Genomic DNA, 16,241 nt, shown 5'->3' on the forward strand with positions numbered 1-16,241 from the left:
AAGGACCCAGGATTTACCTGCCACTGTCCCAAACTTTTAGCCCAAAATGCCCAACGCTGGCTGAAGAGGAGATTTTTTTTTAATTATTATTATTTTTATGTACAGAAAAATCAATAGTGTACACTTAGCCCAGTTTGGTGGCCAGTTCTTTGGCCTTTGCCTTTTCCAGCTTGGCGATGCGAGCCACTGATTTGGGACCCAGGACGTTGCCTCCCCAGTGACGGCGGATCTGTAACAAGAAGACAGGCAGTCAGCTTGGCGGGTCATTTCATGCACTTCTATTGGGTTGTTCCAAGTTGACTGGCAAATACAACTGCTCAGAAAGAGCTGAGAGCCAGCCAGGTTCTGACTAAAAATGCAACTTACCCAAAGACAGTATTCTGTATGAGTGTGCTACCTACCTCATCATATCTGTCGTTGTAATTGGTCCTGATGGCTTCCACCAGCTTAGCCAGAGCACCTTTGTCTTCCCTAACAAGGCAGAGAGAAAAATGTGTGTGGGTCATTGGCCTCTCAGTTACCCTTCCAGAAAACAGCGACTTCCTTTTTAGCCCCAACACAAACCTTCTGCCTCAGATACAACATGACAACATGGTTTATTCAGGTGAAGAAATTCATAACCATCATCGGCAAAAGTTCAAAAAAGGATTCTTTTAAAGTTGGTCTTTAAGGTAAAGATCCCGAGAAACTAAGCAAACTTGGTGGGGGGGCGGGGCGGGGGAGAAGGTTGTCCCCTAGTGACTCTCGGGAATTCTGGGCTACACTGCACACTTACGAGTTGACTTGTGTGAAGGCCACGGTGGTGCAGGTCTTCCTGTGGACCAGACGCCCCAGCCTGGCCTTGCCCTTGATGATGCAGTAGGGGACCCCCATCTTACGGCACAGGGCAGGCAGGAAGACCACCAGCTGGAAGACAGCGTTAGCTCTGGAGAGTATTCTGAGCAGAAGCAGTAACTTAGAAGCTAACGTGGCAGCGATTGCTCAGGGTTAAAAAGCTCCTGCACTTGTACTTCAAGGTTTAGTTCAGTGAGAGTGTCACATCATTGCAACAGCCACCAGGTGGGTCCCTTGCCAGGACGTCCTCAGACGGAAAGCTGACAGTCCTCGCCACCCTGTGACAGCCTCTGCCAGACCCAGTATTTGGCTTTGAGCTATCTTCCTGGTACAAACGAGGACCCAACCAGTCTAAGGCCAGCAGTCGACGCTTGAGAACAAGTCACACATACCTCAATGGGATCCACGTCATGTGCGATGACCACCAGCTGAGCCTTCTTGTTCTCCACCAAGGTGGTGACAGTATTAACCCCTAGAACATACAACCAGTCTGCGTGGCAGAGGGGTGGGGCTGCTGGGCACAAAAGCACTTGTACCGGGGGCCCCGCTATGACTCAGGGTTAAAAAGCTCGGATTTTACTCTTCACAGTGATTCCAGGTGAAGAAATTCATGCATCATCGCCAAGAGCCTGCCCCACCACTCACCCTCGTCAAGGAGGGGCCCACTCACCTGCTCGGAGGACGGGTGGCCTCTTGGTGGGGACATCCCCTTTGCCTGCAGCTTTCTTCTCAGCTCGGGCCAGCAACCTCTGCTTCTTCTCTTGCTTTGTCTCTGGTCTGTACTTGTGGGCCAGCTTAAGCAGTTGAGTAGCTGAAAAGAGACCGCCAGTTCAGGTTGATAGTTTAAAAGCTTAACGTCACTTAACCGTCACAAATGCTAGGTCACTGTCCCGAATACAACCGCGGTTCAAGAGATCTCAGATCATATACGGTATCTCTTTAGTGTATCACGTTCTGGAAACTAGACCCGGAATCCTAAGTTTTAACAAGCGAACGTACTGAAAATACCCACTGCCCCTTTACAGGCCTCAGCTCTGCCAGTGTCCAAGTAAAGGTGGCGACCACGCCCAAGAAATCCCTCCCCAGCGTTGCTTTTCTGCCACAGAACCCCACCTGTTTGGCGGTCCAAGGCCTGGGTGAACTGGTTAATCGCGGGCGGCACTTTCAGCCGCTTATAGAGGATAGCCCTTTGCCGCTGCAGGCGGATGTAGCGGGGCCATTTGACAAAGCGGGTGAGGTCCCTTTTGGGCTGGATGTCCTGTCCTGAGGAGTAAAGGGCAACACCGTGAGGCTCAAGCTCCTCGTCAAGCTCGTGTTCAGGGCCACGCAGAAGGGCGCCGGTGCATCAGCGATCTCGGTGCTTTAAGATGGCATCACCACCTCTCAGACAGCAAACGTTCTTTCGCGTCACCTGCACACAAACACCTAGGACCACAGAAGAGACTAGCGACACCTCTCCTCATTCAACGAGCAGCCAAGGCGTACGTCAGAACCGCGGTCCCATGGCCTCTGCTCTGGCAGAGCTAGTCGTGTGACGGCGAAGCTGAATCCCAACGGCCAGTACCTGGGCTCCACGCTGCCACACGCTCAGGTGCGCCGTCATCGCCCCCTCTCAGAGGAAGAGGTTAAGAACCGAGCCGGGTTACAGCTAGAAAGCGGCAAAAACGCGAGAATCCCCATCCACGTAGCCTCGACTCCAAACTCACTGAATTCTAACAAGGCCAAGACATAACCTTCTGTTCGATAAACTGCTTTTCTTCGTTGGGGGGTACCATTTAAGCAGCCGTTTGCAACATCTACCGTCTCCTACTCACCAATGCCAAAATTCTTGGGCCTTTTCTCGAACAAGGGGTTGACCACCTTCTTGGCCTCCTGCTTCTTCACCACAGCAGGGGCCGGGGCCACCTTCTTGCCCTTGGCCTTCTTTCCCTTCGGCTGGGCGAAAAGAAACACCCAGTTCAACCGCCGCCTCCCCAACAGTCTCTCTGAAGAGGGGTGGGTCCCGGGCCGGCTTCCCGAAGACGAGAGCGCGCGGCGGGCCGGCCCCAAGCATCCCCGTGAGCAAACCTGGCCCCAGCCGCAGGCGCCGCGAGCCCGGCGACCGCCCCCCCGGCTCGTGCATCAGCGATCTTGGTGGTTAGGGACGTCCTCACCATCACTCAGATAGCAAATATTCTTTCACATCATCTGCACGAGCCTCGAGAGCCCCGCGGCCCCCTTCGGAATCCGGCGGGCTCCAAACAGCAGAGGCAGACAGACTGAGAACCCCCTGCGCAAGACCCCTGGCGGCCCCCGGGACAGAAGAGCCCCTGGGCGCTGGAGCGCCTCGGCCTGTCAGCCCCGAGCCCCGCATGGCGGCGCTGCGCTCCCCGGATCCTCCGCCTCCTCCCCCAGCCCGGCTGCCGAGAAGTCTATCCGGCCCCAGTGACTCTGGGCGAGGCCCCGCGGGGCTCCTCTCGCGCTGGGCGGTGGACGGATCCCTGCGGGGTCACGCCTGGAGAAGGATGGCAGCGGATAGAGCCCAGATCCGAAAGCCAACATCGCGGGCACCAAGAGTACTCACCATCTTGAACGGTTGGCGGAGAAAGAAAGGAGAGGGAATTGTGGGTAATATGTATGCGACCTCGGAGATCGCGAGAACGGAAGCCTGTGCGGGATTTCGGATTTAAAGCGACAGAACTTTCTCCCGCCCGGCGGGCAGTGCCTAGAGCCGGGCGACGGGTCCGAGCTGCTGGAAAGGGGCGCGGAGAGGCGCCAGGGAGCCGGGACTTCTCCGGAGGGGCGCGCTCTCGTCCCCAGCCCGCCCTGGCCAGGTACCCGCCGGTCCCCGGCTCTGCGGACCAGGTGTGGGCGTTGGGGCGGCGTGGCGGCGGTGTCGGCGTCCTTCTCGTGCGATTTACTCCAAAGTGGCTTAAAAACCGCGAGTTCGGTCGGGGGGCCACCCGGACCGGAGCACGCGCAGCCCGGAGGCACCTGGCGCGGGGCGGGAGGGTGGTCTCAGCAGAGACCCCGGAGCGGAGGAGCCCAGAAGTCTCGTGGGGCGGCCCCCGGGGGTCCCGGCGTGGAGACGAGGGCGGCTGATTGGGGGTGAAGGCCAAGTGCGTTTGGAGGAGGTGGGGTAGGATCCGAGCGGCTCCTCGGGTGAGGAGTAGGGCAGAAGTGCTGGCGGGGAAGCGGCTGGCCAGGGCAGGTGGGGACGTGCGTGGGCCTGGCCTCTGAGAAGGCTGCGCCGGAGCCCAGCAGGGTGTCGTCGGGGTCCCGGGGAAGGGGCGCGGGCCGGAGGAGACGCCGCAGTGCACTGTGTGCGGATGCTTGGACGAGTGTGTTTGGCAGAAAGGGAGTCCCCGGAGAGCTGCGGGTCCTGCCGAGGCGGGGGCCTGGAGGGTGGGAGGCTGGGGTTCGCCCGCTCACACCAGACTCTGGGTCCCAGGTGCCCCCTGCCGTGCCTGAGGCCCCGCCATGGCCCAGCAGAGAGCCCTGCCGCAAAGCAAGGAGACGCTGCTGCAGTCTTACAACAAGCGGCTCAAGGATGACGTCAAGTCCATCATGGACAACTTCACCGAGATCATCAAGACCGCCAAGGTGGGTGGGGGCCGCCGGTCTGCTGCCCCTTCTGAGACCAAGGGAAGTAGCAGTGTCTAGAGATTGTGGACAGTGGTGAGTGGAGCCAGGGTGTCCGCTTTCAACAGCACCCACTCAACATGGCTGCTCCGGGCCAGGTGATGGCGATACACCAGTGAACCCTTGTCCCCATGGGGAGAACATCTGGGAGAGCCACAAGGGGGTTGACAATAACAAACAGGTCAACAGGTAAACTGGCCAATTACAGGTCCTGGTGAGGCGGTTGTAGGGGACTCCAGTCACATTGCCAGGATCCAATGTCCAGCATCACTTACTAGCAGCAAGGGCTTGGATGAGGTCTTGACTTCTCAGTTCCTCAGTTTCCGTTGCATCGTAGGGTCCTTGTGATGACTGGAGGAGTTTATCTGTGTAAAGCGGTTACCGTGGGGACTACTGCGCGCGCACGCGGTCAGGGAGAGAAGCTGGGGAAGGCCTCCCAGGTGGGTAGAGTGGTCAGCGTCTGGTTCCGGTCAGGCAAGCCCGCTGACCGGATTGGGGCAGGATCTCTGCATGACCGCTGCAGACCTGTAAGGCTTGTTTGAGCATTAAGAATGACGATGAAAGCTAGAGTTTATTTAGTGCTCACCACGTGTCAGGCGGAGCCGAGAGGGCCATTTGTGTCTCATCCCATTTAAATCTTCACAAGAACTCTACGGGGCAGGTACCATTGTTCTCCTCTCCCTTTTCAGAGGGGGAAACTGAGGCTCAGAAGGTTTACCAACCTGCCCGGAGTCACTCTGCTAATAACTGGCAGGGCTGGGAACCCGGGCAGTCTGGCTCCTAACCGCTTAGGGTGCCCTGACCCCTGCCTGGACCCTGGCCTGGCGGGTGGCTTGGGACAGTTAGCAGCCTAACAGGCTACAGGCGGGGCAGGACTCCTGGCTCCGCCGTTTACCGCCTGAGACACCTTGAGTGGGCTCAGGTCTGTCCCGGCCTCAGGTTTGCCCACCTGTAAACCAGGGATGGTGGTCAAGGCCTCTGTGAGTTTCCTAAGATGATGGTCGAGTGCTTAACACAGTGCCTGGCACCCAGGAAGTACTCAGTAAATGGTCACTTAAAAAAATACATTGTCATTTTCTTGATCCATTTAGCAGGTCAGTGAGCGCCTGAGCTAGGGACGCAGTCTGTGCTGAACAGGACTCCACACCCCAAAAAAGACAGGCCCAACCCCTCCCCGCGCCTGGCACGGCGGCTGGCGTACTTAGGCATCCACTGGTCCTGGTGAAGGTGCCTGCCATCTCCTTAGAACAGAGCTAGAGGGGGTGACGGTGCACGCGGCCTGAGGTCTGGTTGGCAGCGCCCGGTGCGCAGAGGGCACGATAGGCCACAGGGTGTGGCGAGTGCGGGCATGCTGCCACCGCGGGGTGCCTGAGGGCCGGGGCGCCTGCCCATTCTCGGCTTTCTCGTTTGCCCTCCAGATTGAGGACGAGACGCAGGTGTCGAGGGCCACTCAGGGCGAGCAGGATAATTACGAGATGCACGTGCGAGCCGCCAACATCGTGAGTCACCAGGTGGAGGGGACAGCCCGGGCTCCAGGAACCTTGTGGTCCCCACTGGGGTTCCCTGGGTGGGGGGCAAACCACTTCTCAGGAGACTCCGCTCGAGAGGAGGGCTGTCCTTGGCAGCCGCGTAAGGGGCTGGCAGGTAACCGGCCACGGCCACCCTGTCGAGTGCTGGGCGGTGCTTAGAAAGAGATCACCCCTTCCTCGCTGAAGATTCTTTATAAGTGCGGGAAGCAAATGGTCAGATGAAACGGGACGTGCATTTTGATCCCTTTCGATGTCACAGAACAAGCAGGGCAACCAAGTATTTCCATAGGTCTGTGCCCCCGGATGAAAATGCACAGGACGAGGTCCTAAAGGAATTCCCCCCCCCCCCAACTGGCAGATGTGCTGCTCCTGCGGAAGAGCAGGGCAGGAGGTTAAATGGGATGGTAGTTTGATCTGGGGTTTGAGGTTTTGAGAAGCAGCGTGTGGGCTTGAATAACACATGAGATTGGTGATCGTACCGGCAGAAGCAGAAGACAGAGGCCAGGGGAGCGTGGGGACCGGGAGGCTGACGGCACCTGCCTTGGTGCCAGGGACCCTGCCCCGCCCCCCACCGCCCCATAGCTTACGCTCTAGTTTCCTCACTTCTCACAATGACCCTATGTCAGTGCCGTGGTCCCACTTTGCAGATGAGGCAGCTGAGGCCATGGCTTACCCAGCGTCAGGCACACGGAGGCAGGCTGCCGTCAGTCCCTCACTGTGCTGCCCCGTCCCCATCCACGCAGGTCCGAGCCGGCGAGTCCCTGATGAAGCTGGTGTCCGACCTCAAGCAGTTCCTCATCCTCAACGACTTCCCGTCGGTGAACGAGGCCATCGACCAGCGCAACCAGCAGCTGCGAGCTCTGCGGGAGGAGTGTGACCGGAAGCTCGTCGCCCTGCGGGACGAGGTCTCCATAGACCTCTACGAGCTGGAGGAGGAGTATTACTCGTCCAGGTACAAATAGGGCTGGACCCCGTGCAGAGTGGACCTGCGGACCCGGGCCCGGCCAGCAGGGGCGGCCCAGCCCCACCTGGCAGCCCGAAGGTCCTGTTTTTCCAAATCCTTCCCGGTCTTGGCAACAGAGCCCTTTGCCTGGGTTTCAGAGGAGACCTCATGGTCAGAGCGTTTGATCGACAGACAACCTACGCCGCCTACCGGGGCCTGGGCATCGGGATGAAAATCACAGAACCTCAAGGGTTGGGAGGGCCAAGCCAGCATTTCTGTCTGGGGGCTTGTCTGTCCCTCTTAGCTGACTAAGCAATATCTAAACATTCCAGCCAAGGCCGGGCTAGCTCTCTTGGCCATCCAGGCTCATGTCCAGGACTCCAGTGCTTGCCCAGGGATGCAGTTCCATAGGGGTGTCACTGAATACCCACCGTGGGTGTCAGGGGTGGGGGCTCCTGGGAAGGAGGAGGAGAAAACCCAAGCAGAGGATGGCCTTGAAAGCCAGGCCTGGGAACTCGGACCACTGAGCTCCCATTCAGCTCAGCCTTGTTCCCAGACCACAGCCCTCCTGCATGCCAAGCCCATGCTGAGCGCCAGGGATACAGCAGGAGCAAGACCTGTCACCCCAGCCCTCGTGTGGCCACTCAGAATCCTGAGACCGGAGGCGGTTTGAGCTGGAGGGGCCCTGAGAAATCAAGAGTCCAGGTGTAATTTACATTTGGGGAAACAGGCTGGAGAGACCCCGCATCTCCGTCCCCATTAGCTTGGAAAGATCGAGACTCGGTCCGGCAGACATGGAGTCCACACCCCCTCTCGCCCTTGCCGGACAAATGTGTCCTTCCTGTCATGGATGTTCAATGCTCCTTTCTGTCCCGTGGCGGCCATGCTGGGGCCACAGACGCCCAGAGCCAGTGGTCTGGGGCTTGGTTTCACTGCGCTGGACTCAGTGCCACCCCTCATGGTCCCCACCCATCTTGGCCTTTGTGGGAAGGGACAGAGTGTCACTGCCCAGAGGGAGCGGTCTAGCCTCTTCCAGAGAGTTCTGGGGCCTTCTCTAGTCCCTGATACCCACGGCTCAGCAGACATGCGGTGGGTGCCTCCTACATACCAGGCCTTCAGAGAGGGGTCCCAAGTGGGTCCCTGGGGGGTTTCAGACCCTGCTGGGGACGTTGCTCACAGCACTGCTTGTCCCCTATGTCCCTGTGTTTGTCCCCCTGCTGCCCCCAAGGGCCAGGCCCCTGGACTGAGCAGCTGCAGGCCAGCAATTCAGCCCTGCCTCTCGAGGCTGAGGGCCAGAGGGGCAGGGCTGCAGGGGAACCCAGGGGGCCGAGAGCCAGGCTCCGCACGTCCCGGCTCCGGGCCCGGCAGTCTCTGGTTCAGCCAGAGGGCTTTCTGGTCTGGCCTGGGGTCCCTTCCCGCTGTTCCTGGTGCCTCGAGAGGCTGAGTTCCTCTCTCGTCTGTAAATGCCTGTCAGTGGCTGGGGCTCGGCTGAGGCTGGGCCAGCGGGCTGTCAGCCCCTCCCTGCTCGGCGCCCAACCCGGGCCACGAGCGCTCAGCCCGTCCTCCGGCCTCCCTGCGCGTCCCGGCTGCCTGCACCCTCATCTCCACGCTCGCTGCCCTGCTTTCTGCTCACGATTTGCTCTTTCTCTGCCTCTTGCCCTCCACTCTCCTTGAGACTCCGCTCTGTGTCCAGGATGGTTTCTGAGACTGAACGCTGAAGGCAGGAGCAAGGGAGGGAGGGAGAGGCAGGGCAGGATTCGGGAGAAAGCCAGCGAGACAAGTGTGGGGACGGGACATGCTCTAGTCGCCCCCTTGACAGCCTTCACGAGCCGTACCCGTCACCTGCGTCCTCGCCCTGAGAGGCCGGCCCTGCTGTCCCCATACTAGAGACGGGAGACTGAGTTCAAGGGGCCGGGGGCCTGTTTGAGGTCACACACAACACCAGGGCCTCTGCTCCTAACTGCCACCCCATTCAGGCTGAGTCCCAGCCAGGGCCAGACCCAGAAGGAAGACAGGCTCTCTGCCCTCAGGGGCCTTGCAAAGTGTCGGGACCGTGGAGGCCATAGCGAGCTCTGGACGCTGGTTCCTGCAGCTGGTGGGAGCGTGTGGCCAGGCTGGCAGCTCCCTGCAGGAGGAGGGCAGCTGGAGCCAGGACAGGAGGTGGCGGCAGGGACTAGGAATGCCACTTGGCAGGAGGGACACCGGTTGGCCAGTGGAAGGGACCAGCCGAGGTCACAGCCTGCTGGTGGCTGGTCCCGGAAGGCTCCCTTTCGGACTCTCCGGAGGACCCGGAAGCAGGGGCAGCCGCCCGCGCCTCGCCCTCAGCCAGGCCGCTTGACGGAGGGGCCGGCACCGAGGAGAGGAGGGGAAGGCAGGCCTGGGGTGTGGTCTGTGTTTCCTTAACTCTGCTTCTGTCTCGCTTTCCCTCCCTGGCTTCCCTCTCTTCCTGCTCCTGTCTCTCCCTGGGTTTCTGGTGGTGGAAAAGCTCAAGTCTTTGCGAAGCTAATGATCTGCCTCTGTGTGAAGCTTACTGGAGGCTGGACCTCGACACAGACTCCGCTGACGGCCTCTCAGTCCCTCTGCCGGCGTCCCCGGAGCCCAGTGCTGGCCCCCTGCAGGCTGCAGCCCCTGCCCACTCCCACGCCGGTGGCCCCGGCCCCACGGAGCACGCCTGAGCCTCCCCGGGCTCCTGTCCCCGGGCCCCTAGACCTTAGGAGCGAAATCCAGCGCTCCCCTCTGGGCCCACCACAGCCTCAACTCCCTTCAGCCTTGGGGCCCACTTGGGGAGCCGCGGTGGCCTATTTTGGAACCGTGGCAGCCCAGGGACAGCCCACCTAGGAGTGCTGGGGGGAAGCAGTACCCCCAGCCATGCCAGGGTGGCCCATCCTTCCTCTCGTCGTCACCTCTTATTTGCTACCTTCCTGGCTGGCTGGATGGAAGGAAGTTTCCAGGATAGTTTGTCCCGTTGAGGACCTAACAGCGGGGCAGGGAGGATGGCCAGCATTGGGAGACCTGCCCTGAGCAAGGTGTTTACATTGGAGGACGCAAGTGCTCGGAGTGGACAGTACTAGCCAAGGCCAGGCCTCCACGCACAGCTCTGCCCGCTACCTTGCCCTGAGGCTCCCTGCGCTAGCTGACTGCCCCTGCAGGGCTGTGGGGAAAGGGGGCTGCCCGCTCTTGCAGAAGTCAGGCAGGGTCCTTCCTAATTCCGCTGCTGCGCACGTTTTGGTTATTTTTGTAATGAGACTGTTGAATAAAACCAGCTCCACCCTTTTGCTTTGGTTGGTTCCTTTTCTTGCTCAGCCCCAATCAGTTTTGGACCACCCTTGGTCTCCGTGGCTGTCGGAAAACAGCCCCTGGGCTCTGCCTGGACAACATTGGGCTCCGTATCAGCCTTCTCCCCACGGGGGGCTCTGGGCAAGCAGGGGCTTTGTCAGCTTGGAGTCATGGCTGCATTTCCATTGCCTAGAAAGAGCTGTCTAGGAAGGGCCCTAATGTGTGGTGAATGCATGAAAAGCTGCCATTATTGCATATCACGTGGCCCAGGCGTCGTGCCTCTGGTTGCACCCCGAGTCGGTGCTCGTTACTGGCATCTCAGGGAGGGGTGACCACAGGCTCGGAAGGGGTTGAAGTGCTGTGCTCATGGTCATGGAGCTGGGAAGTGAAGTGGGAGGTTCAGGACTCAACCCAGGTGGAACGCGAGGCCCAGTGCCCGGAGCCAGGCTCACCTGAAAAGCGGGGAGCGGGTGTCACCCCAGAAGAGCCGGGACATCAAATCCCAAGCCCTGTCACCGGCGTGCTTTATCTCCTTCCCAGAGGGAGATCACCGTCCCAGTGTACGGAGGACATGACAGCCCACGGCCCGCCACGTCACTCTGAATTTATTACCAGTCGCCACTGAAACATAAACTTCAGGAGGACACTGCTGTGTGTTTTCTTCGCCGCTTGTACCCCGGGGCCTTGGAACCTGCCCGGCGCGCGGTCCTTTCTGAACGAACGCGGTCTCGCCAGCTCCCACTTGGGGTCTGAGCCCCCAGAGGAGTGAATTACTGCGGATCTGTTCCTGTCGCCCCTACGGGTACCGAGCACCTACCGGGTGCCGGGCGCGGTCTCCGCCCCCGCCCCATAATGCTTTGCGCCCCGCCCCCCGCGCCTCTTCCGGTGGAGCCACCTGGTTAATCGAGCGTCGCGCGTTGGCTGCTCGGCGCTCGGCCGGCCGCGCCTGCCCACGTGCTGGTTTCCGGCGAACGCAGCGGAAGGGGAGAGGGTCGCGCCGGCCAGGTGCAGTGTATGTGTCTGGGGCTTCCGGTGTCGGCGCGGGACGCTGCACCCCGGTTCTCCTCCCCCCGAGTAGGACCCCGGAGCGAGCCCCGCCCGACCCCCGAACCTCCAGCCATGGCTTCTCTGCTCGCGAAGGACGCCTACCTGCAGAATCTGGCCAAGAAGATCTGCTCCCAGCCCAGCCCCGAGCCACAGAAGCGCAAGTCGGGTAAAGCGCAGCCCCCGGCCGGGACTGGGAGGGCTTCGGAAGGGGGCGCCCCTCCACCCCCCAGCGTCCCCACTCCCCTCCGCGGCGGAGGTCGGTGTCTGCCCCACACCGCACCTGAGTAGCCTTCAGGTGGAGTAGACACGTAGATGCGTGAAACAAGCCTGTGAAATACTAGAGGGAAGAATTGTAAGTGATGCTTAAAGGCAACGCCATTTCCCTTACTCGTTGGGGGCATCCGTCTGGGAGTCCGAGAGATTCAGCTGTGCGCCCTCCGGGCTGGAAGCTCGGCCGGGGTTTGGAGGAGGTGACCCCGTGGAACGGTTGCTCTGCCGTTGGGCATCGTGAACAGGCTTAGCCAGCTCTCCACGCTGGGTGGGAAGACAGGTATGAGTGATGATGAAAAAATTACTTTTTCAGCCCATTACTATGGGCCTGGTGGTGGTGTGGGGAGAAGGAAGGAAGAAGATGGCTTCTGCTAATGGGAGTTTACACGGCAGTGGTGACAAGGGCCCCCTCAGAAGGCAGATACACAAGTAGGTGAAACAGACAATAACTGGCCTTCCCTGGAGCAGAGGAGGGGAGAGTGGCAGCGTCTGCCACGGACCTACCAGAGGGAAAACGACCTTTTCTTTTTATACAAGGAAAATATGTTCATCATAGAAAAATAAAGTTAAGTGAATTTTTTTATCACTCAGTTACTAGTTAGATCTGTATTTTTCTAAAACTTTTTCTGAGTATTTCTCACTGAAACAATTTGGCTCCTACTTTGTGTACTCAATTCTCATTTTCCTTTTAGAATGTAAACATTTTCTGCCCTCCCCCCCCACACACACTTGTGGGATCTTAGGTCCCCGACCACGGATTGAACCCAGGCCCTCGGCAGTGAGAGCGCGGAGTCCTAACCACTGGACCGCCAGAGAATTCCCTCTCAATCTGTTAAAATGAAAGCCTATGCCATTATTTTTTGTTGGGTACATCATAGTTTGTTTTCTGGCGGTGCCATCATTATCGCTGTAGATGGATATTTAGGTTTTCCTAGTTTTTCACTCAAAAAAGGATGTTATGGTGAACATGCTGAGGCCACGTCTTTCTGCATACCCAGAATGAGTTCTCACAAGCAGACTGCTGGGTCAGCGTGTGGGTGTTTTTCAGGGTTTTGATGAGTGTGGCTAGTCTGCTTTCTAGGAAGTTTGTGGCTCTGAGCTCAACGGATGAGGGTCTCCGTAACCCCCATCCCGATTAGCTTTTGCCATTCTTCTAGGACCAAAGGCTTTGCAGGACTTTCCTACCTATTGAATGGGTCACAGGGATTGGATTGGCAGCCCTTTCTCATTTTGTGTTTCAGCTGGCAAAACTCAAGTCTCAGAAGCTGCTGGGCCCCCCAAAAAGAAGAGGAAGAGAGCACAGAAGAAATCCCGGGAGCGGGAGGAGAAGACTGCAGAACCCAAGGCCCAGGCCCCTGCGGAGAAGTCTCAAGCCAGGACGCCAGTGGCAGCCAAGGAGAAGAAGGAGGAGGCCTCCAGCTCCACCGGGGCCCCTGCAGGTGAGGGGGATGGGCAGGGTCGACTGAGATCTGGGACAGATATAAACGTGGTCCTCTCTGGTCGTAACGGCATGATCAGATAGTGTGAGACTTCCCGAAGAACGTGTTTTCAGAGGACAGATCACGGGGCCTCTGGGGGTGGATGGGAATCTCAGGAAGTGCACAGTAGTTTCAGGCCACATAGTAACTGGGATGGCGAGGGGCAAGGCCATGTCCCACTGAGGTCCTGGAGCAGCTTGGCTTGAAGAGCTTTACTGCCCTCACGTCTCTGAAGTGGTGTTGCGAGAGCTGCCTCTGGGTCTGGGGGGCACTGCAGAAGTTGGAAGAAGTGGGAGATGGGTTTGGCCCGCACTACATGAGGACGTCCTGTCCTGGAGGCCAATCCAGCTTGAAGAGGTAGGGTAGAATTCACTGGAACTGACCTGCAGATCCATGAGTGGTCACTGGAGGGGGCAGTGTATGGAGACTCAGGCTTCGAAGCTGGGCCCTTGGGGAGGGCACAGGAAGGTCGGGGCGTGGGGGAGTCTCCTTTTGGTTCTGTGACTGCTTCTTTGCAGATGGCCTGGCCAACGAGCCTGGCTCTTTATTTGCTTTGGACGTTCTGCGGCAGCGCCTGCATGAGAAGATCCGGGAGGCGCGGGGCCAGGTAGGTGGAGGAGACATCTGGGTCCTGTGGTGGTTTCCGCACCCTGCCTGGAGAGAAGACGCCCAGGTGCTTGCTGAGGTTGGCCCCAGCTCTGCCAGCTGTTATGGGGCTGACAGGGCGGGGGGTGGGGGGATGGGGCTGACAGGGGGGTGGTCAGCCCCTGTTCCCGCCCCTGCAGCGGGTGCTGCCAGGGCCTCGGCAGCTCTCTTCTGCAAGACGTCAGGTGTAGTTCTTGTCATCTTGTGGAGCTCGGTCCCCAGGGTCCTCCTCCTGCTGGCCACACTGAGCTTCTGGCTCTTCTGTTCTGCGGCCTTGGAGAGAGGCTCAGCCTCTTCCCTCAGGGAAGCTGATTTTGCTAACACACCCACACTGGGCGACAATTCCTGCACGTTTGTCCGTCTAAATGCTCGACGGCCCTGTGAGGTAAGCCAGGGCCTGAGATGAGGTGACCAGCCCGAGGTGACAGCCATGGGACGCTCCAGGACCTCAACCAGCCTCAGCGTGGTGGCATCGCCACCACCCCTTTTCCTGGGGCCCTCCCCCAAGCCTCCTGCTGTGTGGGGACAGTCCCCTGGCCCCTGGGACAGGCCCAAGGGCCCTGCCTTCCTGCAGTGGTCCAGAGCACTCTTGTCTGCCCCGCAGGGGTCAGAATCGTGCACTGGTCTGCACGGGTGCAGTGTTCTGACCCAACGCCAAGATCTGGGTGGTGGCCTTGGCTGAGCCCCCTGTCCTTGTCTCTGAAATGATGGAGGATCACAGGTCCCTTATTGGGTCATTGGGGAGACTTAGAGGCACCATGTTTGGGAAGTGCCCTAGTATGGTAGATGCCTGGGATCCAGAAGGCATGGTTCTCACGGGGTCCCCTTGTCCCTGTTTTGGGTGCACTTTGGGTGCCAGGTCACCTCCGGGTGGAATGCTGCACGTGGCGGGCCCTTTTTCCTGCCCTGATTCCATGTGCCAGGCTGGGGGCCCCGCGGTTGGGAGAAGCTTACGAGCGAGCACCTGCTTGCGCCGCAGGGCAGCGCCGGGGAGTTGTCTCCCGCCGCTTCGGAGAAACGACGCCGGAGGAAGCAGGAGCGCGACCGGAAGAAGAGGAAGCGGAGGGAGCTGAGAGCAAAGGAGAAGGCGGCCAAGGCCCCCGAGGGGGCGGAGGCCGCTGAGCCGCCTCCCGAGGCGCCCCGCGAGGAGGCGCAGGCCCGGCCGGGGCTGCTCTTCAATAAGGTGAGCACCGCGTGGCCGTCGGGCAGGCGGAGGTGGCCGCAGTGCGCGGGCCCCGGGCGGGCGGGAAGCGGCGCTCGGCTCACGTCGCCCTCTTCCCCCGAGGTGGAGGTGAGCGAGGAGGAGCCGGGCAGCAAGGCGCAGCGCAGGAAGGAGAAGAGGCAGAAGCTGAAGGGGAACCTGACGCCGCTGACGGGCAGGAACTACCGACAGCTGCTGGAGCGCCTGCAGGCGCGGCGGGCCCGGCTGGAGGAGCTGCGGGACCAGGACGCGGGCCAGGCCCGGGAGCTCGAGGCCAAGATGCAGTGGACCAACGTGCTGTACAAGGCCGAGGGCGTGAAGATCCGCGACGACGAGCGCCTGCTGCAGGAGGCCCTGAAGCGCAAGGAGAAGCGGCGGGCGCAGCGGCAGCGCGCGTGGGAGAAGCGCACGGCGCACGTGGTGGGGAAGATGCAGCGGCGGCAGGACAGGCGGCGGCAGAACCTGCGCGAGAAGAAGGCGGCCAGGGCCGAGCGGCGCCTGGAGAAGGCCCGCAAGAAGGGCCGCATCCTGCCCCAGGACCTGGAGCGGGCCGGCCTGGCCTGAGGGCCCGGCGGAGAGCGGACGCCGCCGCGTGCTTAAGAGCCTTCAGATCCGGGGGAGGGGTGACCCAGATCCGGGCTCTAGGCTCCTCTTGTGAGGCCGGAGCGCTCCCTGAAGGTTGCGGGGTTGGGGGGCGAGGGTGCAGTGAGGAGGGAGGGGGCGTCTGGAGGGGCTTCCCTGGCGCCCTCTTCCTCTCCCGTGTTCACAGGAGCAGGAACTGCTGTGTCTGCCCCAAACTCACTTGGAAAGGACAAAACCCAGCTCCTGTAGCCTGAGTTGAAGTGGAGTTGACGGGCTCGGTAACTGGGAGAAGGCGGGGCCGTCCTCAGGCTGCCTGGAATTGAGTTATTCGAAGTTAATTTCGAAGGTGGGTGAAACCTAGAATTTAAGGTAAACATGCACATTAAAAATCCTAAGGTAACCACTAAAAGATAGAAACGGTGTTAGTGAATGAGCAGGAGGAACAGCGGAGTGGGGTAGACAGTTACCGATCTAGGGCGAGGCAGGAGAGAAAGAGTAAAACCTAGAACCGAGCGAGGCCGATGGAGGGTGCACAGTCAGAGGCCCGGTTAAGTCCACGCCCGCAGGCAGCCGGGATGAATGCACGGGACAAAACTCAGTGAATTTAATGGTATGTGGATTATATTTCAGTAAAACTTAATAAAATTCTTTTGACTAAACTCCAGTTAAGAAACAGATGGTAACCCAAAGGAAGCTGGTGTGGTTGTATTATAAGAAAAAGACTTCAAGGTAAAAGGCACTAGTAGGAAAAAAAGTCGCCACGTAACGAAAGGGGTACAGATCACCTGGAAGGTAGAACAGTCCTGCACCAGGAA

At 59.6% G+C, this 16,241-nt stretch overlaps 3 protein-coding genes and 5 non-coding genes across 11 annotated transcripts in view; 2 read left to right on the plus strand and 6 right to left on the minus strand.

Annotated features, from left to right (window-relative positions):
• Window positions 1-61: 61 nt before the first annotated feature.
• RPL7A (ribosomal protein L7a) overlaps window positions 62-16,241 on the minus strand; it is a 307,067-nt gene continuing 290,887 nt past the window's right edge. The window contains exons 1-8 of one of the 2 annotated variants that reach the window (XM_059926022.1): window positions 3,398-3,462; window positions 2,649-2,769; window positions 1,948-2,097; window positions 1,505-1,645; window positions 1,227-1,306; window positions 776-906; window positions 402-471; window positions 62-229 (exon numbers count right to left, since the gene is read on the minus strand). In XM_059926022.1, coding sequence (XP_059782005.1) covers window positions 125-229; window positions 402-471; window positions 776-906; window positions 1,227-1,306; window positions 1,505-1,645; window positions 1,948-2,097; window positions 2,649-2,769; window positions 3,398-3,400 — 801 coding nt within the window. In that variant the 5' untranslated portion in view covers window positions 3,401-3,462 and the 3' untranslated portion in view covers window positions 62-124. Of the gene's footprint in view, window positions 230-401; window positions 472-775; window positions 907-1,226; window positions 1,307-1,504; window positions 1,646-1,947; window positions 2,098-2,648; window positions 2,771-3,397; window positions 3,463-16,241 lie in introns of those variants that run through there. The other variant, XM_059926023.1, reaches the window with a different exon arrangement.
• LOC132368269 (small nucleolar RNA SNORD36) lies at window positions 567-633 on the minus strand. The gene has a single exon (XR_009504013.1). It is a non-coding gene; the product is annotated as a small nucleolar RNA SNORD36 (small nucleolar RNA).
• On the minus strand, window positions 977-1,049 carry LOC132368268 (small nucleolar RNA SNORD36). The gene has a single exon (XR_009504012.1). It is a non-coding gene; the product is annotated as a small nucleolar RNA SNORD36 (small nucleolar RNA).
• LOC132368266 (small nucleolar RNA SNORD36) lies at window positions 1,384-1,458 on the minus strand. Its single transcript, XR_009504010.1, has one exon. It is a non-coding gene; the product is annotated as a small nucleolar RNA SNORD36 (small nucleolar RNA).
• Window positions 2,176-2,250, minus strand: LOC132368271 (small nucleolar RNA SNORD24). Its single transcript, XR_009504015.1, has one exon. It is a non-coding gene; the product is annotated as a small nucleolar RNA SNORD24 (small nucleolar RNA).
• LOC132368270 (small nucleolar RNA SNORD24) lies at window positions 2,952-3,026 on the minus strand. Its single transcript, XR_009504014.1, has one exon. It is a non-coding gene; the product is annotated as a small nucleolar RNA SNORD24 (small nucleolar RNA).
• Window positions 3,495-10,937, plus strand: MED22 (mediator complex subunit 22). 3 transcript variants are annotated; one of them, XM_059926028.1, is made up of 5 exons: window positions 3,495-3,647; window positions 4,265-4,416; window positions 5,874-5,954; window positions 6,728-6,936; window positions 10,744-10,937. In XM_059926028.1, exons 2-5 carry the CDS (start codon window positions 4,294-4,296, stop codon window positions 10,826-10,828), a joined length of 498 nt encoding a protein of 165 aa, XP_059782011.1. In that variant the 5' UTR covers window positions 3,495-3,647; window positions 4,265-4,293; the 3' UTR covers window positions 10,829-10,937. The 3 variants fall into 3 exon arrangements, with proteins under 3 accessions (XP_059782011.1, XP_059782010.1, XP_059782008.1); XM_059926027.1 differs by lacking the exon at window positions 10,744-10,937 and adding an exon at window positions 9,413-10,200 and having other exon boundaries at window positions 3,495-3,678; XM_059926025.1 differs by lacking the exon at window positions 10,744-10,937 and adding an exon at window positions 9,413-10,200.
• SURF6 (surfeit 6) lies at window positions 11,099-16,085 on the plus strand. The gene is made up of 5 exons (XM_059926019.1): window positions 11,099-11,416; window positions 12,762-12,959; window positions 13,517-13,605; window positions 14,623-14,826; window positions 14,929-16,085. The coding sequence occupies exons 1-5, from the start codon at window positions 11,218-11,220 to the stop codon at window positions 15,406-15,408; spliced, it is 1,170 nt and encodes a 389-aa protein (XP_059782002.1). The 5' UTR covers window positions 11,099-11,217; the 3' UTR covers window positions 15,409-16,085.

The sequence above is a fragment of the Balaenoptera ricei genome, chromosome 6 (genome assembly GCF_028023285.1).
Source record: "Balaenoptera ricei isolate mBalRic1 chromosome 6, mBalRic1.hap2, whole genome shotgun sequence".
Lineage (NCBI taxonomy): Eukaryota > Metazoa > Chordata > Mammalia > Artiodactyla > Balaenopteridae > Balaenoptera > Balaenoptera ricei.

Coding starts and splice junctions, on each gene's coding strand:
- SURF6 (XM_059926019.1), top strand. CDS start 11,218: ATGTGTCTGGGGCTTCCGGTGTCGGCGCGGGACGCTGCACCCCGGTTC. Junction 13,606..14,622: donor TCCGGGAGGCGCGGGGCCAG/GTAGGTGGAGGA, acceptor CTTGCGCCGCAG/GGCAGCGCCGGGGAGTTGTC. Junction 14,827..14,928: donor CGGGGCTGCTCTTCAATAAG/GTGAGCACCGCG, acceptor TCTTCCCCCGAG/GTGGAGGTGAGCGAGGAGGA.
- MED22 (XM_059926027.1), top strand. CDS start 4,294: ATGGCCCAGCAGAGAGCCCTGCCGCAAAGCAAGGAGACGCTGCTGCAG. Junction 4,417..5,873: donor AGATCATCAAGACCGCCAAG/GTGGGTGGGGGC, acceptor TTTGCCCTCCAG/ATTGAGGACGAGACGCAGGT. Junction 5,955..6,727: donor ACGTGCGAGCCGCCAACATC/GTGAGTCACCAG, acceptor CCATCCACGCAG/GTCCGAGCCGGCGAGTCCCT.